At 40.5% G+C, this 27,513-nt stretch overlaps 1 protein-coding gene across 1 annotated transcript in view; it reads right to left on the reverse strand.

Annotated features, from left to right (window-relative positions):
* The window catches only part of LOC111875712, a 220,563-nt gene that overhangs the window by 13,919 nt on the left and 179,131 nt on the right, over window positions 1-27,513 (reverse strand). Inside the window, exon 5 of the mRNA XM_023872172.2 lies at window positions 4,025-4,135. Within this exon, the coding sequence (XP_023727940.1) occupies window positions 4,025-4,135 (111 nt within the window). The remainder of the gene's footprint in view (window positions 1-4,024; window positions 4,136-27,513) is intronic.

Consider the following 27,513-nt stretch of genomic DNA (forward strand, 5'->3'; position numbering starts at 1 on the left):
ATGTCGTATTCCGCTAATTTAACATGACACATTTATCTACAGAGTAATGTGCTGTAGTAGGCAGAAAATCAGATTTCTTTTAAACTGCCTCTTTTTTTTCCGTTTCCCTAATTTTAATTTAGTAATTTACTGCATAATTCTATTCCCATATTCATTATAATTTTCTTGAGATAGTTAAACGAATTGCCTATTCCCAGACGCCAAATAAACAAAGGAATATTTTAAAAAGACTCGTTTGGAACCTGTCTAGAAACAGCCTGATCCATTTCACGAAAGACTACTCAAATATACGCTATAGTATTTGAGAATCTGATAGTAGTGAATGGTGAAGGAAGTTCTGTTTCTATGGAAGCCTAATGTTGATCGCGGGTGTTCTGAGAATCCCGTCATGATCTACGTTCTGAGCCACTGAGATTCGGTGTAGAAGTCCACAATTTCATATCTCTAAAATTTACTTCATATTATTTTCCCAAGTAAGAATATATTTCGCCAAGTCGTGTCTTCTACAAGGGGGTTTCCGCAGTAAAATTTTAAATATTCTCGTGTTTTCTTCTGTGTGCTTTGTGCCCGCCTATCTCATCGGCTTTTAATAAACCATCCTTTAGTATCAGTTGAAGAACACACACTTTGTTGATCTTCATCATTCAACTTTCTCCTTTATTCATACTTCACCATTCTCAGGACCAAATATTCCTCCTACCACTCTGTTCGCACATGCCCACAATCGAATTTCGTTCCTTAAGGCAGAACAATTTCTACTCCATATAAAACAACATGCAAAATTATACGGCAGAGACACTTGAATTCTCAAGAATTTAGTACAGAGATAGGAAAATAAAAACTGATTTGTAACAAATTTACTTGTCACAATTATTTATTAGCCCACTTTCCTTATTTTGAAAAAATATCTGCCTGTGCGTCGGTGCATTCCCCCACTATTAACTTTTGAGTACCTTTACAAATCTTTATAAAACTTGGTATTTATATCATGGTTTCCGAGCCCATCTCGACAGCGCGCTTCATGAAACCTCCCATCAGCACTGGTAGCCCTCCTGTGGTTGCTAGGCAGATGCTCAGTAAAAACGTTACAGCAGCAATGAATACACACGCAACAATAGAAGTATTGTTGGATGCATCGTTTTCTGTGCAGTCCATGTCGCATCAAAAGAAAAGTAGGCTATTAGTTCTTCCCAGAACTTCTTGTTTTGTGGATTATTTTATAACGCTGCCAGTAGCTAAGCTATGCAGACTTAAATGGTTGAATGTCGTGATGAATCATGAACTAAAAAGGAACGGAATGGAAGCGGTCGTGACCTGATCCAGATACTGCCTCGCAATTTGTCTCGAAATATTGAGGGAAACCAAAAATATACCCCAGTCTACACAGTCGGCTTCTAGGCCTAGATTTGTAACCGAACATCTCCCGGATGCGGATGCAAAGAATTACCACATCGCCAATTTGACTTTACATTAGTTTTTTTTCGGTCGGTACAGCGACTGGCTACGGACTGGACTACCGAGGGGTTGGAGTTCGAGTACCGTTAGGGCTAAGAATTTTCTGTTTTCCACGTCGTCCAGACCGGCTCTGGGGCCTACCCAGACTCCCATGCAAAGGTTATCGGGGACTCTTTCCCCGGGGTTAAAGCAGCCGGGGTATGAAGCTAACCTCTCACCTCCAACTAGTGCCGAGGTCAAGGATACGTGTATCTATATATCCAATCCCCCATACGTCTTCATGGCGTAGTGCTTAATTTGTTAAGCACAGGGACAATCTTCCCTCTTATTAGTGCCTTCCTTATTTATTCATGCATGCTGCCGGTGGTACAAGTTTATCTGTTCTTATTTCTAGAACATTCTGTTTAGAAAAATACAGTTCGTATGCTTTTCTCTTTGGCACGGAGGCCCAAAAGGTGCTATTAATTCTTTAGTAGATAGAAAGACGTGATCACAGCGGCTCCAATCCTTGGATCTCACTCCTTTGAAAACGTTACACAAATGTCTCCTTTCGCTCTACTTGATACTGAATGGTCTATTGAAGTAGGGGAGATGAAAAAAATGCAATCACAGTTTAGCAGAAAACTTTGAAGGTAATAGAGAACACTTGTACATAACATTGAAATGCATCTGAAAAATCATTTATATGTCTTTCAAAAACAGTGAGCAAGTTCTTTTTTTGACAGTTCTGGAGAATAAGCCTACTGCATACAGAAATATCCTTAATCATAGCTGCTTATAGCGGTTAATAATTGTTTACTTTGAATATCACACGTCTAAACGAATCTGTTGAGAATGAGACGCAGTGAGACAGTTGACTGATTTACGGCGTGACGTATATGTGACACGTAAACTACACGAGGAAAATTAGAACAGGAATTTCTGAGAAGAACAAATCACCTAATTTCCTTTCGTTATAAGTCGTGTCCCACTCCTTTGTGTCTCCACCTTATTGTGGTGAGGGGGTTTGAGTATGCCAAGGACCCTGAGAGCTATACCAGCGGTAGCGTAGCTACTGGCAGGGCCTCCCTTGCTGGACAGGTCAAAGGGTAGGCATCAGACGAAGAGAGACACCAAAAACCAAAAACTGATGCCGGAAGCAGCGTCATCAGCAGCGACTTGAAGCACAGAGCAAGTGATGCTCGAGATGGTTCAAGTTCGTATAGCAACAGGCGTGACCAGAGTGGTTTGAACGGCTGTTGTACTGCGATGTGGAAAGAAAATGGAAAAACTACCACATTATCACTTTTCCTGGATAGTCTCTTTCCAAAAACAGAAAATCGCATTAAGTGGAGGAACTGTTTTGGAAGAGACTGTGGACCTGTCGTCTGATAGATTACTGATGAATGAATGAATAAGTCGTGTATTAGGTACAAGCAGAAAAAACACTGTCGTATATGCGCACGATGAAGTCAATAAAACAATACGAAAATGTGCTGGCATTATCCAAGGGCGGTATTTGTGAGATATGCCGTTTGAAAGTGTCTCAGATGGCATGGTTTCGTGATGATCGGTTCAGACATTCAACTGATATGAAGGTTATTACCCTAACAATTTTAGAGGCCGTGATATCTGTGATACCAATGGGAAGTATTTATGAATTACATTATTCAGATGGCTTCAGGTGGCACGATAAACACATCAGATTTCATGACGATCATTTTGGGCATTCAAGTAATATTAAGATACATCACCTCAACAATTTCAGAGCTTTTAGTGTTGGTGTAATTGATGATAGGGGTTTATGAAGCACGTCGTGGAGATGCCCTCATATGGTATGATATACATAACAAATTTCATGACAATTGATTCAGGCATTCAAGTAACATTAAAGTTATTACCTCAACGATTTCAGAGGCCTCTGTGTTGGTATTACTGATGGGAATGATTTATGACGTAAGCCTTTGAGATGGCTACCGGTGGCATGACATATATAATCAAATTTTAAGAAGATCGGTACAGTCGTTCAAAAGCTGTAAAGGGAGGATATACGTAGAGACAGACAGACACACACACACACACTCTTACACATACATCCAGAGCAAGACGTTCTCATGAGCCTGCTTTTAATATTTCAAAATAAGGAATTTGTGCTACAAGCGCACACCCGCAACGCAAATAAAGCACAAGAGCTCATCATTGTGCAGAGGACAGACAATAAGACGCTGGGACAGGACTGTCTGACCCCACAAATCAACGACGACTTCGAATACTTATAATAAAGAGCTGAAAGTCTTAAACCTGTTATAACAGATGCCATTCTCTCATAATAATATTAACGTCAGTAAAATTAATTAGAAACGATAATGGAAATAAGACAGCATATTTTCTAAAAAGAAGAATTATTGAAATGTTTCATGCTTTGAAATAATGAGCTATTCGCCTATAATTATTAGAAGCTCTTCGTGTGACGCGAAAGAACTGAAATAATTAACAGACAACTGTAGAAATTCCAATACTGTTTGAAGAAGTCATGTGATATATCAGTCAGTTGGCTCGGACGAGAATATTTATGTTGCTTTCAACTTACCAGAGAAATGTATTTCTGCACTGGGATATATGATCTGACCTTTCAATGGCAGGAATACAAACGGGATTTTCTGCGCTGATGTTCCAGTCACAAACGGAGCCAAAGAACACTCTGTAATATAAGAAAATGAATTCTTAAATACACAATACATAACGTGTGCCCCATTATTGGACTGTAGACTTTGAGAAATCATGTTCTCACCTACTAAGTGTTTTTTGTTATTGCTAATGGGGTGGGACTAAGTCCCTTGTACTGCTGTCATTTCTGGCCTATTGTACTAGCCCAAGATGATAGGTGAGGGTGACTGTGGAGCAATTGGTGGAATGAAGATTGGCAGGGGAAACCGAAGTACTCGGAGAAAACCTGCCCCAGCGCCACTTTGTCCACCCCAAATCCCACTTGACCAGACTAACCGCTTGAGCTATGCCGCGACCTAACGAACTAACCAACCAACTAATTAACTTCATGTAGAGGAGTACTTTTTGAGAATTCTCCAATTTTGCAGATACTCGAGAACTTCCCAGCAATTTATGGAACGTGAATGTTCATTCCTGTGTTCACAACAGCCCTCTACTTGTCTATATTCTTAGCCAGATCGATCCGGTCCATACCAATATGCCCGATCTCTCTAAGACTCATTTTAATATTATCCACCCACCTACGTCTTGATCTTCCAAGTGGTCTCATTCCTTCTGGCTTTCCCACGAATATCCTAGACACATTCCTCTTCTTCCCCATTCTTGTTCCATGTCCTGCCAATCTCATCCACTTTGACTTGATCATTCTAATTGTATCTGGCGGTAAGTACAAGTTATGAAGTTCCTCATTATGCAGTTTTCTCGAAACTTCCTTCATTTCATCTCTACTCGGTCCAAATGTTCTCAAACACCCTCAGTCTATGTTCCTACCTTAATATCATACACCATATTTCAGACCCAAACAATTAGTCCCTACCCTGAGCCAGATAAATCTATTATAATCATATGCTTTTTCTCTGTGTTCTACGCTCAGGTCTTCCAAGCAACCTCTTTCCTTAGGTTCTCCAACCAGAACTTTGTATGTATATTTATTCTTTCTCAATTGTACCCCGTCCACCTCGTCCTTCTTGATTTGTTCAACCCAATAATAACGTGGTCAGGACTACAAATCGTGAAGATCCTCTTTATGCAGTTTAATGCACCCTTCGTCCTAGATCCAAATATTCTTCTCAGCATCCTCTTCTCCAACTCCCTGACTCCATGTGCTTCTCGCAATTAGAGAAACCAAGTTTCATACAATACGGAACTGATAACCAGTTAAAGAAATGTCATTACATAACGCAAGAAATCATCATGTCGGACCCTGCGGCGTCTTTCGGAAAATGAGGATGCCAGTTTTCTCTGTAGTTGATTAGACTGTACGACTCGTGCTCTCTCGTAATTAAGTCAAGAATGCTGTTTCATTTAATCAAGGGAACGGTGTTCATGTGATTCTAAATCTCCGGACGGGCTATTGGCATTTAGTGAGAATAACTGTACACGACTCCTGCACAAACCTGTTCTGTACTTAATGAGAATACAGATACATATGGAATAAGGGAAATGTTCGTGTCTCTGAACAATTAGAGACAATTTCAGTAATTAGCTGTAGAATTGTGGAGATTTTTCCGTCACGACGTATAATATATATGTAAAACGTATATTGTTACATGGCGCATGAAAAATGAAATAGTGGAGCTAGAGTAACAGCCATTATTAGGCAACAGCTGTGTAAACAGGAGACAGTAAAACAGCCGTCGCTAAGGACGTAGCTCTGTGGACACGTTTCCCGGCAAAGACAGAACACCCAATAATGGAGGAGACGTTTTCTGTGCGGTCCGTGTCAGGGCTATATAACGAGAACTAAACAGGTTCCCCATAGCTCTTCTAGTCGTAAAAGGGGACGAAAAGGGAACCAAGTGCGTGGGGGTACAACCGGGCCATCCTGCTCCTGAGGGATATAAATACGGAGACCCAGCCATCCAGGTTGAAGGACTCTCGAATCTGAGGATGTGAAATATGGACATGAGTCCTGTAGGACTCGGACTCGAGAATGACTGCGCTGGCTAGTGTGAGCGGCAGTTGTAAATGATAGATCCGTCCGCTCCTCAGAGAGGGTGCACACATCAACAAACCCGCAACTGTCTGACAGTAATAACAATTTGATCTTGGGCCCCAGATGAGTGCTTGACACCAAGACAGACTGGCAGACTGATCGTCGGTCATAATATCACTTCGACTTTGGCTCGAGTCAGTTGAGAGTTACAGTTGTGAGAGGTGAGAAGCTTGTAGCTGAGGCCAGAGACAGTTCGGGAATCCAGACGAAGGGGAACGACCGCCGTTAAAAACAGTTACCAAGCAACGGCCAGTGAAGACTATAATTACAGGGATCTTTGGAGTGTGTGAATCAGTGAAACTGTCTTAGTTATTTGTAGCTACGTTCTCTAAATGTTCAATAAAACGGATTACCAGTCCAAACCCTGTCTATAATCACTCTATCACCTGCAAATATATTCTTTCAGATGTGACTAGTTTATTTTTAATTTGTGTATTTGTAATAAACTACTCACATCTGAAGGAATATACACTTTTTACATATTATAGCATATTGAAACCCGTTGCTAGGTAACGACAGCTAAACAAACAACGAAACAACATACGCTGCTAGGCAACAGATTCTTAAAAAAAATATACGCAGCTGTTACTGAGTAACGCCTTCGGAAACTAACATATTTCCAAGGCAACGAATCCATACACAACAATAGAAGAATTGTTGGAAACGGCGTTTTCTACGCGGTCCGTTCCGTGATGTTATAAGCAGGGCAACTGGAATAAGTTCAGTTGTGGGATATGTGCCGGTCAGTGAGGACGTAAGCAGATGACACTGTTAGATCCACTACCAGGAAACGACTAGTGCAAGCAGACTGAGAAGACTTAACATTTGCTTTAGTGAATCGTAAAGTGTGGAGATTAGCAATGGCGCCATACTTACTTACAGTCACGATCTGTTAGTGGTCAATAAATGGAGTCACCAAAGCAAACCCCATCGAATGTCACTCATACACGGGACAATACTGTATGACTCTTTATCTTCACGTATCGTTTAAGTACTATATGGGTTATGTTGCTACATCTGGGGTCAGTGAAGTAGGTTTTGGTAGAGGTAGGTGAGGTTTGGATGGTTAGTTTAGTGTGTAATTAATCACCTTCAAGCTGAATCTGATATTGCAATGTCCACATGCTGTAAATATTGACTGGTCTGCTTTTACCGGTTCTCACGGTCTCTTCGCTTGCGGATTTCTTATATTTTTTCCTTCTACCCTGAAGATGGAGGCGATAACACCACATATACACGGTGCCAAATCCCAGACGACTGCTTTCTTCATACTCTTTCTCTTGTTCCATGGGGTGGGGTGGGGTGAGGCTGTGTCTGCTTGCTACCTCGGACACTAATTGGCCTATTGTACCGGCTCCGGCTGATGGATGAGTGTGGAGGATTTGGTGGAATGAGAATTGACAGTGGAATTCGACGCACTCAGAGGAAACCTTCTCCAGTGCCATTTTGTCCACCACAAGTCCCACATGAATTGATCTTGGATCGAACTCGGGCTGCCGCTGTGGGAACCCGGAAACTAATCGCCTGTGCTATGTCGCGGCCCAAGGAGAATAGTTGGTTACTGTCGAAGTTAGAGGCAAATGGCTCCGTTCGAATTCAGAACAGAAAGACGACATCCTCTTTGGATGTGCGCCAAAAACAGAGATGCAAACAGTGAAGATAAAGATGAAAAGAAAGAAGGGAAAGTCAGAAACGATAAAATGTATATAAAAGGGAGAACAAAGAAACGAAGATTAAGAAGAAAGATAAAATGGGAAAGAAGGGTTATAAAGAAGAGAAAGGAAGGAAGAAAGAGAATTAAAAGAAAAATAGTGGAAAGTAATGAGTGAAGGACAGAGAGAAGGAAAGGTACACAACACAAGAAAATAAATATAGTGAATGAAAAAATGAAAGAAACGTTAAGAGTAAAAGAAAGAAAAGGAATAAGACAACAGAAACTGCTTCTTACAAGCTCATGGACGACAAGGACAGAAGAAAATTACTATTTAATTGATTGACAGATTAAATACATTGAGGCTATTGAACCTGGCACAGTGACTGGCTCCCCAGAGGCACTTGCTACTCAAGTTCTTCAGAGCAACTGCTAGAAATGCGCGAGTGATTGATTGATTGCCTTTTAATGCTACTGCAGACTCACACTGAACAGCGTAAAGCGCAGGTGCCAAAAATTCTCAAACGAATTTAGTATTCTGGGTTCTAATTACAGGGTTCATTTTAAAATGGCATTTTAATGAAACCTTTTTGCTAGAAATTTATACTATATTATTGCTGCCATAAACGTTAGTGCCTACAGCATACAAATCCCTTTTAAATGCTATTAGAAGTAGTCACATGAAATTATGCCCTTCGGTGATGTGACCTCTTGTGTATGGTAATTTGGTATCAAGATGAGAGGGGTAAAACTTAAGCAGAACTAAATATTAATACTCAGCGGTGTGAAAACCTCTCAAATATCAAAATACTCACACTTTTTTCTATCATTATAGATACTCAGACCTTCAAATCACTGTCTTACACACACCCTATGGTAGGTCCGGAGGGGAAGGGTGTGCGTCTACTCAGTTATCATGATTAGGTCTGCTGGAAGCGTTACTTAAAAACACATACACTTCGAAGTAGGACCCCATTCCCACCTACACCAGATTCCCGATAATTGTTTGTTACAAATGTAACTATAACCTGCTCAAAATACACCACAATAAATCTTGATGTACTCATCTGATTTTGACTGAAGGAATGAAACGTACTTGATTTCGTATTTGTTCTTTCGATCAGCATATTTGAACTTATGAATAATATTCATTCATTTATCAATGGTTCTACAGCCTTTTTGTCTGGCCCTGGCCTCTTCTTCAGTTTGTTAATCAATCTTTTTTACACAGTCGATAGAACTCTTTGGACGAATGATGAGCCCGTTGCTAGGTAGCTACCTACACACAGGTCAACACAAACATAGACAAAAACCACTCACAGAGATCCATGCCTTGGGTGGGTTTCGAACCCAAGATTTTAGTGTTGGAGTGAGCGAAGACCTCGCGAACACCGTGATTTGCCTATGAAGAATATTGCGTTGCATTTTTCTTAGGCACAAGGGATGTAACATTTCGGAAATTCTCCGGAAGGGCTCCACATGGTTTGTTGGTGGACCATCCATTACCTCACAGCGAGGCGTCCTTGAGACAGGAGGGAAGACAGAGTTGACCCAACTGCGTGTCGCATTTCGGTTGAGCTAGACCTATACAATTTCCATCAACCGACCAAAAGAATTTTGAATATTTCAGTAGATGACGAAACTGCTCTGTTAAAATAAGTCGGTCACAAAGGAGGGAGTCGTAATTTGAGTGCGCCGTCACCTAAAACTTCATTTTTTAAAGGATGCGACGCTGTTACAGAGACTCTAGAAAACATAAGCATTGAAGTTTTCGGCCAGAATGGATACAGATTTTACAAGCTCCGGAAATCTGGAACTTATCTTTGTACCTTAGAAATTATATAAATAATAAAATAACATAGATCAATAAAAAATTGTCTTTCGTTTGTCTATAGAAATTACAACAACGTTGCGCCGTGTTGAGTACTGAATTTAAGTCTTATTTGAAGACATGTAAATTAACCACTTTTAATAAATCCTTTGTGAATAACGTTGAAGTGTCCATTATGTTATCAGTGGCTTATCACCCGTGCCCCTTTCGAGACAAGATGCGAATGCTTGTCGTCGCGCAACAAGGGATTAGAATAATTATTAGCTGCAATGGACAATTACACGACTTGAAACTTCGCAGTTAATTACACTAGTGCTATCTCCTCGCACACAATCAATTTCCAATATGTTTCATTAACAACATTTGGTGAAGAGCAAAAATTATGAAGCCTTTAATTTTAGGTAAAAGTAAAATTGTCTCTAAAAAGGAAAATCTATCCCTGTAACAGGCCGTGGAGGCCCATAGGGTTGTGAGATGCCCAGACTCCCACATTATGTAGACAGTCAGCTCACAGATGGCAGTACGGTTGTCAGCCTTACGCGCCGGCCGCCTTTTACCCACAAGAAGAGCACTCCGTCATGAAGACGTATGGGGGAGTAGAGATATAGTTCCACCATTCTTAACTTCAGCACTAAATGGAGGTGAGTGGTCAGCTTCACGCCTCAACCGTTTTATCCCCGGCGAAAGGGCCCACGGTACTCATTGGATGGAAGGCTAGGTCGACCTCCAGAGCCGGTCTGGATGCTGCGGAGAAGAGAAATCCATTTTTCCTCTGCCTAGAATTGAACCCAGGTCGTCCAGCCCGTAGCCCTTTGTTATACCGACCTAGTTATCCCGGGTCCCACACGCCAATGACTGAGCCAAAATATCTGTGTAGGTCCACGTATCTTCCAGATAGAATAAAAATATTTCTCTCATCATTTTGCAGCATCCTGCTGTACATTCTTTATTGCTCGACAGATGTCACTGGTTCACCGACTTACGTGCAACTCGTCCTTCTAAAACTGATTTAAAAGTTTCTTACATCATTTAACGAGTCGTTTTAAACCTTATTTAAAAGTCTCTGTACATTGTACTATATGTTTCGACCGATATTAGTCATCGTCAGGTGTTTAAAACACTCGTAGTCTACACACACCGCACAGCAGCACCACGGAATACACGAGCGCGTGGATGGGACTACACATCGACTAGAAGGATCACAAAAGGGAAGCACTTCCATTTCCACCAGCAATTTTAAACACCTGATGATGATGAGCGTCGGCCGAAACATGTAGTGTAATGTACAGTAACTTTTTAAATAAGATTTAGAAAGACGCATTTTGTGATGTAAGGAACTTTCAAACCAGTTTCAGATGGATACTTTGCACGTGAGACGGTGAACTAGTGGCGTTTGTTGAGTGCTTATCTCAGACAATGGTGTGGTGTAATTAGGAGAGTGAAAACGTTAAATGTGAATTATATTGAAACACTTCACAAGTTCTGTAAATAGAACGTAGCCGTTCAACCCACTCTGCAGTTACTGGTCTCAATCCTGACCTGCTAGGACACCATTGGCTCTAGCAGTGTTTCAGCGTCCTAAATGTGCGCAGCCAATCGCGAGACAAGTTGCAAGGACCTGCGCATAATAGTAGAGCATGACCCTCCCATATTGTTCATAATTTTATCGAATTTGGCACGCCGGCCAATAATTGGCCTATTGTACCAGCAGTGGATGATAGATGATGAGTGTGGAGAAGTCGATGGAATGAGAATTGGCAGGGGAAACCGAAGAAATGGTAGAAAACTTGCCACAGCGCCACTTTGTCCACCAAAAATATCACATGACTTTACCTGGGATCGAACCTAAGCCGTCGCTGTGGGAAGCCGGCGACTAACCAACTATTTAGGTTAGTAGTTAGCTTAGGAGTAGTTAACTAAATGCTTTCCTTACGGAGGAACTATCAAACTAATATAGTAACTAATCAGCTGAGAGGGTAACTAGGAAACGCCCTAACTTTCCATCTGCTATCTAAAGCTTGAAGATTAAATACAATTATATACGTGTATATTGTTTTGTAGGGTGTGAAGCTTGGCGTGCCAACCTAAGGGAAGGAAACATGCACTGTGGACGCTGGGTGCTGACGAACTCAACAGAAGAACTGAAGAAGTTCATACTTTGTGCTGTTTACCGACTAAGGCCACCATAGGAGCCCGACATGGCCGAGTCATCAGCTTAGGCACACAAGACACAATAAAGGCATTCAAAATTTGTAGTAGGAAAGCGTCCAAGGAGGGACATCTTGGGAGACCAGGGAAGGTAGGAGTATGGTGAAGTTGCCCATTTGCTTAATTAGTTAAGCACTTCGCCATGAAGACATATCTTGGAGTGGAAGTAGAGCGCCAGAATTCGCGACCTCGTCACTGGATCGGGATGAGTGGTCAGCTTCACGCCCCAGCCACTTTATCCCCAGGGAAGGAGCCCCCGGTACCAATTAGTTAGGAGGCTTGGTGGGCCCCAGAGCCGGTCTGGACTACGTGGAGAAAAGAAAACTCTTGGGAATATACCATTAATAACACAAAACAAACTCCGTGGCCTGTAGTCCACAAGTTAACTATATAACCGAGCGACCGCCGCTTGTTCGCGAAGTTAGTGCCAACTTTAGCTGGTAGAGGGTGTCTCGTGGTCAACGCAACGGATCCCCACGGCCGTTAATCTCCGTTTTCTAGACCGGAGCCGCTGTTTCCTTGAAATAGCTTCTCAGTTATCCTCACAAGGCTGAGTGAACCTTATTCCAGACCCACTACTTTTCAGAAAATCTGGTAGTGCCAGGAATCGAACCCGGGACTTTTGGATCTGTATTTAGGAACTCTGACCACTAGACCACAGAGGCGGTCATATACCGTTATTACTAATCTTAGAAGGAAGAATGTATAAGACCTCCTCTGGCTTGTGATCATTACAGCGGTAGGCACTTGTGAACAAGGTAATGAACATTGGGCTCTATAAAATGAGGAATTTCTGACTGACCACCAGTTTCTCAAGAAGGACCCTGCTTCATGGAGGTAAGTTAGAATGTTCTCATTCCCTGCAGCCAAGTGAGCGGGTAACAGCTGAGCCCTACGGATGCCGTAACATGGCGGCGATCAGCACGCGGTAAGACGAGTGATGAAATACCAGTCAGCAAGCAGCCAATTAGAATTGCTTTCTGGACGCTGTAGTGTTGCAGATTGAATGCTTAGGATCTCAGTGGATGCTTCTGAAGTGCGTAGCTGATCTCGTTCCTAACGGGATGGAAAACTGGACCCTGTCAAGTAGACACGTTAGCTACGGTGCTGGGTGATGGTCTCAATTTGAATTACGCTGCTAACTTGAGACCTCTGCACTCACTGCCATTGTCTCCTTCTTACTGTGTTCTAACTAGGCTAATTCGTGGTCCGTGCGTCATTATAGGCTAATGTCTGAAACTTAATGTAAGGCTGAGGATCGAACGCCGAGGGCAAAGTATACGAGGGCTGACAGTTAAATAACCGGACTTACTGTGCAGAGCATGGTGCTACATACCCGATGAGTGCCAGTTCTCTTTAAGGAGTTTCTTATAACAAATTGTGCCTAGCGAAAGTTTATATATTTTTTACATACATATATTTATTTACTGTGTATTTAGCGATATTTGCAGTAGCTCAAATTATATATATAGTATGACTTTGCCACCGCGGCGGCCCGGGTTCGAGCCCGGATCAGGTCATGTGGGATTTGTTGTGGAACAAGTAGCACTGGGTTTGTTTCCCCTGACAATCTTCATTCCACCAATTGCTGCACAATCACCATCATCTATCATCTAGGGCTGATACACTAGGCCAGTGGTGGCCGCAGTACCAAGTGGACTCAGTCTCACCCCACTAAGAACAGTACAGTATATGTAGGACGTCTCGTGAAATAAGAATTGGAAAGGATATGAAAGGAAGCGGTCTCATTTTAGGTAGGACATACTGCCATAACATTTGGATGGAGGGAATGAGAAAAGCTATGAATGACTTCAGGCATGGTAGCAGGTCCCGAGGTGTGAACACAGGACATTCCGAATGAGAAGTAGAGCCCTAGCCACTCACCCAGTTCGTCTAATAGAAGCACATTTTCAATAACCAAGGAAGAAACATTTTGGTCCCGTAGGATTGAAAAATATACAATTACGTATTTCTTAAAAAAATTTGTAACATTTCTTTGTACCTATTATGTATATGTATTATTAGAGTCTAATCTAACCGCACGGGACGAGAACGAGATATGCTTCACTGCGTGACTCAGCTCCTACAGTTCCTGCAGATTGGTCCACGTCTTACTAATGCTTACAGGAAAACTGAAGACGATTAACTTCACTACATTATTCATCCGTTAATGTCGTAATTGCATCCACGTTGATAGGACATTCCTCTTGCAATATTTTTGATATTATCGCAAACGTACAAGTCTAGATGATATTATGATTTTCGACCCGTTTCTAGGCAACCCCCGCAATACGCGCACGCGACAATAGAACCAGCGTCACAAGAGGTGTTTTCTATGTGGTTCGCATGAATCCATTGCTAGGTAACGGGCAAATAAATGCGTATTCTTGACAACAGAAGAAAGTGTTTCCCGTTGGGTCCGTGCCAAGGGGTTTTCTTGAAGACAGTATACGCTACAAGCAGTCCAGTCGTGTGGAGGCGAGGTCGAATACCTCCACCTTGACCCTGCGAGTCGTAGGAGGCGACGAAGAGGGAAGTGTCAAATCTGAGAAAATAAAATATGGTTGCGAGTCTCAAGGGACTCGGACCCGAGATAGACTGCGCTGGCGAGGCCAGCAGCATATATAAAAGACAGACCCATCCTCTCGTCAGAGAGGGTACTCCTCAAAAACAAGACCGTAAATGTCAAACAGTAATAAATTCGACACCAAGACTTACTGACTGACTAACCGTCAGTCGCAATATCACTTTGACTGTGAATAAGGAGTCAGTTGAGTGCTCACCTGTGGAGTGTGAACGAGCGGGCAACGGAAGCAGAAAAATCTCCATTGTTAAGATTCGTTTCCAGGAAACGTCTAGTGAAGAAAAACCACAGGTACAGACATTGTAAAGACTAGTGGAAATAGACTGATAAAACTTAGTGTTGAGTGCATTTATGATTTGAAAATCAGCAGTAATGCAATAATTATTTGTAGTTATGACCTGTAAGTGGCCAATAAATCTATTCATCAATCCAAACCCCGTCTATAGTCACTAACACACGTGACAATATAAAATTTTTTTAGGGTAGCACAAATTCTGATGGTTTTGTTACGTGGAATAAAACTTGTTTCTGTTTTATCGTGTATCGAAGTATTATCTCTGCAGGATGTCTTCAGCCACGCTGAGTCTCTCTTCTGCTCTCTGAGACAAAGACGTCCAGACCCACCCAAAACGTCATTCAAAATTACAGGAAGCATAATTACGTATTGGCCTATCTCTGCAGTTAGTTTTCTTCTGAAGAGGAGAATCATTATGAACTTTTTTTCCCTTGGCACTACAGCCCCAGTGGGCCTAGGCCTACTTCCATGAACTTCTCCGTTCACTTCGGTTTTTCTCGATNCGTCCAGTGTCATACACACCCAAAACGTCGTTCAAAATTACAGGAAGCATAATTACGTATTGGCCTGTCTCTGCAGCTAGTTCTCTTCTGAAGAGGAGAATCATTACGAACTTAACGCTAAGGAAATCGTCTCGCACACATATTATGATGCCATGATCTGGCAGACATGTCTGGACAATTGTTTCTCCGATAATTATTATCTCCGTCTTCAAGGTAAATATAGTAATAACAAAAAATTACTCCACATACGAGATTCCTTCTTAAAGAAGTCGCTAAACTTTTAGTGAGACAAGGAATTCTCCGTCTGCTATGGACTTTGTTCATTACCGAATTTACAAAATTCCACATCAGGACCACATTCTTATCCCATGTGAATGCAGTTATCACACTCACGCCGTATTTCTTTAATATCAGCTTAAATATTACTTTTCCATCCAAAATCTAGTTCTCTTAAGTGATGTCTTACATTCAGGTCCCACCCAAATTACGTATGCATTTCAAATTTCTACATGCGTGCTACACATCTTGCCTACTCATCCAGCTTCACTGTAATAACAGGTGTCTCATGAGCAGTACAAATCACAGAGACGGTCACATGGCACCTGCTTCGGCCTCATTTCGTTTCATCTTACGAGCAAATGTTTTCCCCAACATTTTGTTTCCAGCCGCCCTCCAGCTGCGCTCCATTTGAGGTTCTCACGGCAATCACTCTTCTGGGTCGTAACAGTGCAGTCCGGAGAGACCCCGACGTTTCGGAGAAACTGAGGCAATATTTTCTTTTGAAACCTCAAGCTCTATCCGAACTACACGGAATTGCAACCAAAAAGTCACTGCTTCGAAGGAGAGATCATGATGTTGACAATGAGGAGTGGCTTTCAGTTTCTTCATAACATTACAGCCTCAAATTATCACTTGACGATAAACATGATGATACAGATGACTGTGGAGTATTTGTTGAATGATGACTGACAGGGAAAACCTGCTGTGTTCGAATGCTCTAATACAACAAGAATGAACCTCCGAAACGTCCACAGACCAGCCTGCCGTAACATGGCATCAGCACTCACCAATTCTTAGTATTTCGTGAAGCAGGAAATACCTTTTCTTTGATCATTTGCCAGGACACCTTGCGTGGCCTTGACCTACTGCACACCCAGCATGCCAACGACCTGAGCGCTACCTGTTGTGACGGCACGAAGGTCCCAATACGTGACTTGTATCTTAAATTACTTCGGATTAAGTCCATAGTAGCTAAGCGAGAGATAACGTGTAATTAGGCTGAATGATGTTGTGAAGAATTGCTGCGTAATTCCATGTACCGTGTCCCTGCAATGCAGATGCCTGTGTTTGCAAGACGGAAACATATGAGGCAGATGCAACAGATAACGCTGACCTTCTCTTCCCAAGCTGTTTCTTGAAAAGCAGCATTTGTTTAGTTTCACACAGAGCCCCAGAATGAATTCTTCACCCACGTTTGTCTTGCGTACCCTGAAGAATGGCTTCAAGGATGTAGCAAACAGATATGTCCTCCCCGGTTATGTATGTTTAAGAGAAAGAAACTTTAATGATCTTTTTCGTGGTTCAGTCTTTGGAACTTTATTTGATATCCGCGTGTTTGAGTGCCCATCTACGCATGCAAACATAGACTGTATCAACACTGGTTCCATCAATTTTTTCAAAACTCAGCACGATCAACATTAACAAACTCCCTGGACTTTTAATTTCCTAAAGAGCTCTAACTTCTGGGATATAACGCGGTGTAGTTGAAAGTCAACCGATGTTTCGGAGGAACATGTCGCTTCCATTTTCAGGGTCGAGGAATAAGCAGAGCAAGAAACTAGCAAGCAGAGCTTTACTTTCTACTTGCTTTCAAGCTGGTTTCTTGTTCGGTTTATTCCTCGACCCTGAAAATGGAAGCGACATGTTCCTCCGAAACATCGGTTGACTTTCAATGGACTACATGGCGTTATATATCAGCACCTCTGTTAGAACCTCAAATCCTTTTAACTTGTTTTCTTCAATAGTGTTCTTTATATATTCAACGATGAAAAGGTAAAGTTATTTCTGTGCTTAATTAACTAAGTACCGTGCCATAAGCATGTATGATGGAGTGGGGGTATTACTCCACCATTCTTGTTTCAGAACTAGATGAAGACGAGTGGTCAGTTTCACTCTCCGGCCGCTTTAATACCCAGGGAAAGAGCCACCGGTACTCACCGAATAGGCTAGACCCCAGAGTCCGTCTGCACTCTGCGAAAACAAATTCTTGCCCTAGCCGGGAATCGAACCGGGGCGTCCAATTATGTTTAATGACGCTAATAAAACCCGAAACCTCAGTTACTTTTACACACTTGACATAGCTAAATTTGGTTAAAGTGCTTTACGTAATATTGAAATGTCAAAATTTGGTTAGAATTCCATAATTTCCATTGAAATCGTTGAAAAATTTATTACAATTTCTTAAGTTTTCATGACATTTTGTAAAAGTAGATTAACGTTCATTGAATTAATTTGAAATCTTGCACATTTTTTTTTGAAATTCTTAATATTAAATTGAAATCGTCAATCAGTTAACATTCCTTAAATCATTTTCAAATCATCAAAATATCTCTTAGAAAAAATTAAATAAAAGTGAAATTTCAAAAATATGGTTAAAGTTCCATAAATTGGCTTGACACCCGTCACAGAATTATTAAAATTCTTTTTTATTAATTTGATATCTTAAAAAAATGGGTAAATCCTTTAAACTGACATGCGATGATCACGAAATTGGTTAAAATTCCTTTTATTAGCTTTAATGTGTTCAAATATTGGATAGAATTATTTAAATGATCTTGAAATCATTCACAAATTTGTTAATATTCCTTAAATAAATGTGAAATATTCAAAATGTATGACAAAATTCCTTAAATTAATGCGAAATCGTTCAAAGTTTGGTTAATATTACATAAATTAACTTAAATCGTAATAGAAATTTTGGTTATAATTGGATAAATTAGGTTGGAATCGTTAAACAATGGATCAAATTCCTTAAATTAGCCTGAAATCGTTGAGATATTGGTGAAAAATCCTTAATAATAATAATAATAATAATAATAATAATAATAATAATAATNTAATAATAATAATAATAATAATAATAATAATAATAATAATAATCTTTAGGCGCTTCAGTCCATGATGAACTTTGGCTTCTGTTTTACAGTTTCCAAATTATATACACAGACAGTAGGACTCCTTGGGCAGGGGATCAGCCCACCGTAAGGCTGATACCTATTCAGGACAACGCAAATAGAATAAACGCAGAGAAACAAACATTTCTCGAGTGGGTTTGGAACTTAGGACCCCACTGTTTGAGCGGGTGGTCGCTCTGATTGGTAGTGAGACCCTTAATTATCTAAATTAAATTTACAGGAAAGTCGAAATAGCTAGACAGCTTTTAGTCTATGTCCACAATGAATGGATTCGGTCATGCAGTTTGGACCCTGTTACACACAGACTACTCGGTACCAGGAACCTAGGAGCAATAAGAGTTTTTCATGAGCGTTTTCTTATTTTCAAATGTGCTGAGAAACGAAAAAATACTGGGTGGTTGTATGTATTTTGAAATGTACTTCATGTGTTTGAATTTTATCACGCTTTTTTACATAACAAGGAAATCACGTATTTAAGTTGTATAATATTGAAATTCCAACATGTGGAATGTCTACATGGAAAAGTTAATTATTAAGACCAAAAATCTAGTTACCTTGTACCAGTTTCTCATATTATTTAATTCTGAATTTCAATCTTTCATGTAATGTTTTTTACAGAACAGCCAGAAATTGCAAAAGGAAGTAGGAATCACGTAAGGCGTTCAGCTATGTCTTCACAAGCGAGGCAGCGTCACCTCTTACTCTTTTTCTTTCGTTTCCATTCAAGGCTAAATTTAAACTCCGTTAATTTTGCCGCATCGTTTGGCTTTGAACTGATAATTCAGTTTGTCTAACAGGTGCAGCGACTCCATCATAGGATTTCTATCGATACAAAACAGTAACAATTTATTAACTGTAATCCGGATAGCAATTCGTGATGGGCACCGGAATTTATTTAGTAGCCCTAACTCTTTTTTCGGGTACAAACGCCTGGTAATGCTTTTTACGATCCTGATTAATTTCCATTGGGTGTGTCGAAACTTCATATAAGGCACTTCCATTAAACAACGCCCACATTTCAAACTTAAATAGACATATTTATTGAATTCGATAAAACAGGAACAACAAAACGAGTTTTCACTCTCAGACAATAGTATTACTTCTAATTTTGCATGTATTACATTAGTAACAAGTCAGTTCATATTTCATCCTACTCCCAACGTGTAAGTCAGCAATTACCGTAGAGGGTGCAACGTATTCTGTGTAAGCAAATGTAACACAAATGAATTAATGTGGTCAAAGTTTTAGTTAGTGTAATTTATTACACATCCAGTGTGAATTCAGCAATTGTCATATAGATTGCAACGTATTCTGTGTAAGCAAATGTAACACAAATCAATTAATATGGTCAAAATTTATTAGTTAGTGTAATTCATTACACACATAGCATGTAATTCAGCAATTCTCGTGTAGGTTGCAACGTATTTTGTGGAAGCAAATGTAACACAAATCAATTAATGTAGTCAAAATTTATTAGTTTGGAACACAAGGAAGGACAAACGAACGTAATAACAAACCAAGATTAATACTGGGTGTAAAACAAGCAAAGTACAGTAAGAATGATAAAAAGTGTCACAAAGTGTGTGTGTAGTTGTTTTCAATCATGATCAAGCAATTCGTCTATTTCATAATGTAATTCTGTTAGGAAATTAATCGCAAAGAGCGTAGACAATTTATCATTTGATTAAGAGATATAATTTCCTTCTCACCATACTGGACAGGAATGCAAAACTTTACAGTGCAAGCCTGCATTTAAGAAACGTATTCTGAAGAAGGAATTATAAATGTCGTGGTAATACCTATGTTTTTCAAAATTACTTATAAGAAAACAAAATGTAGCAATCTAATATAAGGTACCACCAGAAATACAGGATATCACTTACTTTTGTAAGTGTACCTTATATTAGATTACTGAATTACTATGAACATTTTCCTTCTAATAATTAAACATTATATGTGACTTTTCACCTTTCACTGAACATTATTCGAATTGGCGACAATTGAAGACTACACATTGAATGAATAAACAGCCAGTATTAAGGATTGACTGTTCACTGGCGCTACAAACACAACAAGAAAGCGATATAACGTTATTTTTTCAATTCATTAAGAAACCACCTGGCACAATACGCTAGTCTAATCAATAAATCACTGATTTCACCCTACATGTTTTGGATATCCAGCCATTCTCAAGGGTATCCACCAAATCTAAAAAAGAAACTAAACGTTTAAAGTGTATTATTTATTACATCAGTAATTTTAAAAGTATTAAATATAAAATATTTAATGATGTGACAGATAGTGCACAGTAGAAATTTTAATTCCTTTTAATTTAGACAGACACCTCTGGGCATATCTGAATAGCCGAAACATATAGGGTGGAATCAATAATTTGTTCATAGAATATGCAACTTCTTTCAGGTGGTTTCTTAATTAACTGAAAATAAAACGGAAATTAAACACTAACAAATATATGTACAGAGAAATGTTCATAATTTAATATAGATATTATAGTCATATTATAAGAGAACATTACACTAAGAGACTGAAACATATCTGATTTGAATGCAGTTTAAATTCATTCGAGAATTATTTCGATTATTCTTAAATATGAGCATTTGGGAAAACAGCAAAGCGTTTGCATTCATGTAGTTAATCTATTACGATCGAGAATAAAATACTTCAGCAGCATGGTCAATTATATATTAAATAAATGTATGAATGGTTTATATATTACCATAATCAATAAGTTCGTGGACTCGTCCCAAAGCGTCGTTGCAGTGCGCTACAGCTGATAGGTTGAGGCCCTGTTAGTTCATCTTTCGTCACAGCAAGGGGAAATTTTGTGCAAACAGTGTAAGCAGAACTATTGCGTCTATTGTGAACTGCAGTTAAATACAAGTGGCGGATATAAAAAATGTGGCTTTTTGAACAACAGGGAAACATCAAGTTCTGCCCAAAACTAGGCAAATACCCTAGCGAAACGTTTGGCGTAGGAAGAATTGGCTGTTACTACACGACAACGCCCCTGCACATCGTTCTGTTCTTGTCCAAGAGGAACTGGCAAGGCAACAGGTCACCGTTTTGCCACACCCTCCATACTCACCTGATCTCGCACCATGCGATTTCTTTCTCTTTCACCGCGTGAAACCAAAGCTATGTGGTTGTAGATTTCAGTCGTCCGAGGAGGCAGTCATTGCCACAAAAGACGCCGTTCCAGCAATATTTTTGGCAGCTATATCATCATTGGCAGACTTGCATAGCGGCCAACGGCGACTATTTTGAGGGCCGATTTGGTTCTGTGTAGGTTTATGTGAATACCTTGTAATATGATGCGATAAAACCATAGTTCACGAACTTAAAGGCTGTACCACGTACATGTAGACCTATAAATTAGGGAAGTGAAAGCTTCATTTTATTATTGTCAAGAATAAGAAGTTTCTGCAAACTCTAGTTACGTCAGGAAAACATTGCTGAGTATTGAATACATGTTAGGAAATGCAGTCATAGCGCTCCTTTCGTATTATTACCATGAAAACCGTTAAAGTTACTGAAAAATTTGTACTGGGCATAAAATGTTTTCCATTGCTCCCCTACAATTTCTGTCCCAACATTCGTCCTTTAGATACTTACCGACTTATGTTCGAGACACGCGCAGAAACGCAGCCAGATTTGCATGTAGGGTTAATATTTTTGGTCCAGTTCTAAAAAGAATGGCGTGTAGACAAATTCTAGTAAAACTAAGTATCACATTTCGTGAAAATCCGTTGAGCTTTCCTCGAGCTATTTCATACGTTCAGGTAGACAGCCGTTCTACAGTTCGGCAAAGACGTCAGAAGATTTTCTGTATAGCCAAAAGTACATGTAGATCCCAATCCAAATCTTTGCCACTGAATTCGAAAACAAAAGAATAAGGTCGATAGTTGTAACAAAGCTGAGCAAGTTAAAATGTGTAAACCGAAATCAGTGTCTGTAAGAACAGAACGCCTTAGGGTCTGTTTCTTTATCGGCGTTAGATCAGCAGTATTACAATTGTTGATAAAACTGTAATGTTAATGAGAATTTTCGCCCTTGTTGTATATCATTCATTTGGATGGAGCAGGTGACAGGCAGATAAATTGAGTGGCTAACAAGAAACGTGCGTATTATCACCACCGCCATACAGACGAATCATTGTCATATTAAGTCTCAAAATTGCGTCTCGAGCATGTCAAATTGACAGCGCAATCAATAACCATTTTTTGTGCCATGTGAAAAGCACAGAACGTAATAAGGGCACTGAATAATGGCGCGTGCTTAGTACAATAGATGGACTGGTTTAGTTTCCGCAGGAACAATAAAAACAAATAAAAAGGAAACATTATTACACATCAGAAGTGATTTTGGAGTAGGGAGTAACATGAAAAAGGCCCCTGCCTTTTAACCGTAATGAAACTTGTAGGCTTCACTAACACATCCTTAAACATAAAATCAATACAAAGTCAGTCGAGTGTAACAATGTTTTTTAGGTCTTTACTTCTTTCTCACTCTTGCCTTACATGTTTCGGTTTTAGTAAAACCATCTTCAGAGGCTGACTTTGTATTGATTTTATGTATAATAGTGTAACGGACCAAAATGAAACAATTCAAAAAAAAAACATCCTTAAACAGTTTTACATTAAGATCGACTACTTCACTACTACCCTATTATCCGGAACGTCGCGGGTTCGATTCCCGATGAGTTCATTGAATTTTTCAGTTGACTTAATTTTTCCAGCCGCATTATGGCTCTGGGGTCGACACGACCTCTAACAGAAATGAGGACCAGGAATCTTCCTGGAGGTAAAGGGCGGTCGGCGCGTAAGGCTGACAATCCCATAGCCCCCCGTGAGCCGATTGTCTAGAAAATGTGGGAGCCTCGACGTCTCACAAACCTACGGGCCATCACGACCTGTTACTTGAAAAACGTATGGGGGAAACGAGAAGAAAAAGCACATCTCGTGTTGGAAAAGTTAAGAGAAGATACCGCTTGACAGGCACAATAGAACAATATTAAATTGAATCTATGAGAAGTATAATCGACGTGAATGAAAATTAACTTGCGAGATCAATTTACATGCAAACTACCCAGGACGAAACGAACAGTCAGGGGCTCAAGGAGGGCCCTGTACCGTGCAGTTTCTTGGTTTCTTAGTGTATTACGTAGTTGGATGGCTACCTGGCTGGATACGCGCCTAAGATAAATAGTACTATATAAGTCTATGACATTGTCACATCCATTATGTTTACACCATGGGAACTGTACATGGTATGACGCACATTATATATAATATACATGACGTTTCGGGAGCTTGCTCTAATCCACTGTTCAGGCAACTTGTCAACGCACTGACAGGTTATGTGCTGCACGTGTATATCTGAGATTAGTCGAAGCTTTGAATGTTACTTCACTAGACATTTAGTCGTTCAGTTACTCAATTATGTATTTAGTTAGTCAGTTAATTAGGTAATCATTTATGTAGTTCTTTAGGTACAGACCGCCTCTATGGTCGAGTGGTCAGAGTTCCTGGCTACAGATCCAGAGATCCGGGTTCGATTCCCGGCGCTACCAGATTTTCTGAGAAGTAATAGGTCTGGAATGGGGTCCACTCAGCCTCATGAGGATAAGTGAGGAGATATTTTAAGGAAATAGCAGTTCTGGTCTAGAAAACCGAGATTAATGGCCGTTGGGATACGTTGCTCTACCACGCAACACTCTCTATCCGCTAAAGTTGGCACTAACTTCGCCGACAAGTGGACGTCGTTCGGTTGGTATAATTAGCTCGCGGACTAAAACCACGGAGTTTCTTTGTTTATTTTCTTGATTTTTGTTTTTCTTTAGGTACAGTATCCTGGTAATCATACGTACATCTGACCCGCGCAGTCGCAAAGCCAACTTACATGTAAAAGGATCGGCCCAGCTTGACTAGAAGAGTGTTCGACTATTTCACCCGAGTCTGCGCTCGCAAAAATACTCACTCTGCTTAATCAATTAGATAATTAGCTACTCAGTTGCATTGTTATCTACTTAATTGATTAGTTACTTTGCTATTTAGACAGCGAGTCACCTAATTAGTCGGTCAATTCGACGCAGAAACCGGGATCATTGACATTTCTGAGTAGACTCGGAAAAAGAAAGTGCAGTGTAGATCTGAGTTAGGTGTAAATGTTTATACGAATTATATTTTCACGTGTAGTAGTGACTAAAAACGGGGTTTGGATGGGCGAATAAATTTAATGGATATTCACATGTCGTAACTACAATTAATTATAACACTCTCAGGTGATCATACTGATTATTGAAGTATCCGTCAATAATGCAACAATTCAAAAGACATTAGGAATATGTTTCACACTAAAAATGTATTTCGACAATTTTTGATGTTAAAATCATTACATATCAAATAGGACATTAAAAGCAAATTCTATAAATTAAAAGTGATTATCCAACTTTCTAACATGTTTTTAGTCATATACGTATATTTGTTCTAGTTTTCGACATGTTTCGGCCACATGGGCCATCATCAGGTAATCTCCCTTCTTTTGGCGAGACCATTGCACTGTACACTTGTTCACTGTGCTTCTCGGACTGCTCTAACTGTAAGACAGAAAACAAAATATTCAATGTCTGCTTGCTTGGAAACACGACGAATCTTGAAGAGTCTGTAGTCCCTCCAATTCTTATGCTCTCGCACTTGTTCGAACGATGTCTGTCTCTCGAAAGGACACTAATTCACTTCTGGCTGACGGTTTAGTCTGAGACCCAGTCTTATGTTACGACCGACGGCCAGACGGTCAGTCTATCTTGGAATAAAGCACCGATATGGGGATTACGACCAGATTTTATTACTGTCAGACATCTGGTTAGCTGGTGTGGGGCGCTGTCTCTGACGAGAGGACGGGTCTGTTGTTTACAGTTGCTACTGGTCCTCGACAGTGCACTCATTTTCGGGTCCCAGTCCCATGGGATTCGTGAACATATTTTACTGTCTCAGATTCGAGACTTCCCTTTTCGTCGTTTCCTACGACTCGCAGGGCTACGGTGGAGGTATTTGACCTGGCCTCCACACGGGATTCGCTTCTTCTTGACGGCTTCTCAACTGACATTTTATGCCTGTCAGGCCGCTGGGGTAGGAATCGCTTCCTTAAAGAAGTCTGTTTCTGGTATCTATGGAAATTCTTTGTCACCAGTCCGTTGTTACGAAACGTGCTTATTGAAACACTCGTTACTTAGGCAACGATGCCTTCTCTGCTATTTGTTGTAACGTGTCAATATTTTTTGCCGCAGTAACATGATTCCCTAGCCGTTGTCTAGCAATGGACGCCTGGCTCCGACTCCAAAATTGCGGCTTTCAGGCATCATGTCACAATATGCTACTGGTACCTAGAGTGTACGCCTATCGTCAAACTTAAGAGTACTGTGTAACCAGTTAACCAACTGACTATGTAGTCAACTAAGAAACCAGTTATCCCCTTGGAGATGGGTCCTTGTTGCGACATAATCTGCTGTTCAGCTACTCAAGAATTTCCCAACATTTCATGAAACTAGAAGGTCCATTTTTGTGTTCCCAAGAGTCCGCCTCTGGACCATATCCTACTCATCGGAACGTTTGACTGAAAGTAGCCCGGAAACAGAGCTTTACACACTTAACGGGGCCCAGTACTGCACATGTTCTTAATATGCTACATGAAATTGTGTACAGGACATTCAGCATTTGGTATCGTAGCTTGTTGAGGCATTATGCTACAAGCCGGAAAGTCGCGGTTTCGATTCCCAATGAGGTTATTGGATTTTTTTCAATTGACCTAATCCTTTCAGCCGCATTTTGGCCCTGGGGTCGACCTAGTCTCTAACGGAAATGAGTACCATGAATCTTCCTGGGGAGTAACGGGCTGTCGGCACGCAAGGCTGACAACTTTACCTCCACCTGTGAGAAGACTTCTTAGAAAAAGTGGGAGCCTCGCCGTCTCACAACCCTATGGGCCTTCACTACCTGTTACAGGCACAGTTTCAAGGTATTCCCTTCTATTTTTTTACCTCTTCACGTGATACACGATGATTCACGATATTTTTTTAATTGTAATATCTTTATACCCAGGCTAAGAACGTACTCGCCCTCGGTTTCCTCTAACAAGTCTGTAGAGAAAGACCGGAAGCCGTGAAGACCCATAGCGTTGTGAGACATCGAGGCTCCCACATCTTCTCTAGATAATCGGCACACAGATGGCGGTAAGTTTGTCAGCCTTACGCGCCGGCCGCTCTTTACTCCCCAGGAAAATTCCTGATACTCATTCCTATTAGAGGCTGAGTCGACCCCAAGGCCACAATGCGGCTGGAAACATTAGATAAACTGAAAAAATTCATCTCATCGGGACTCGAATCCGCGACCTTCCGGCTTGTAGCATAGTGCCTCAACAAACTACGTTACCGCGTGCCCCAGAGAAGATGGAATTATTTCAATGTTGTATCAATCTATAAACGTTCTAATGTTAACTCATCGGATCTGTTGGTCTTCATATTTCATTGCTAAGATCATGAAGTTCTGTGTCTCTAAGACATTGAGGGTCGTTTGAGTGGCTAGGAGAAACTGTAGTGTGAGCAGAGTCATGTAGCCCTGCGTACATAACACAAGTTTTGTATAAAACACGGAAGTGCGAACAAGATATGCATATATGTATATAATTACAGGCACTGGGCCAGAATGCATAACAGGTGGTAGCATCAACAAATAAACGGCAGGCGGGGGGGGGGTCAATGGCTGCCAATGGCCAGTCGGTATGAGTGGGTTTCAAGGCACGTGAACATGTCTACGGCTACTTGCGCCCCCTAATTTATGAGATACAAGGGCCACGAACAATTACTGAATTATGCTATAAGTTTTGGTCCTAAAATGCACACATGTTCCGGAAACTTATTGAGCTTTTAATAGGCCTAGCTATCAGAAGGGAATATTATACGCTACACGGACATCGACGCAAGGGAAATAAAAATAGAAAAACAACATTGGTACAAACCTGGAAACTCAACTTAAAGATAACGGATTTTGGCAGTAAAATATGTCTACCTAACGT

The sequence above is a fragment of the Cryptotermes secundus genome, unplaced genomic scaffold, assembly GCF_002891405.2.
Source record: "Cryptotermes secundus unplaced genomic scaffold, Csec_1.0 scaffold478, whole genome shotgun sequence".
In the NCBI taxonomy this organism is placed as follows: Eukaryota; Metazoa; Arthropoda; class Insecta; order Blattodea; family Kalotermitidae; genus Cryptotermes; species Cryptotermes secundus.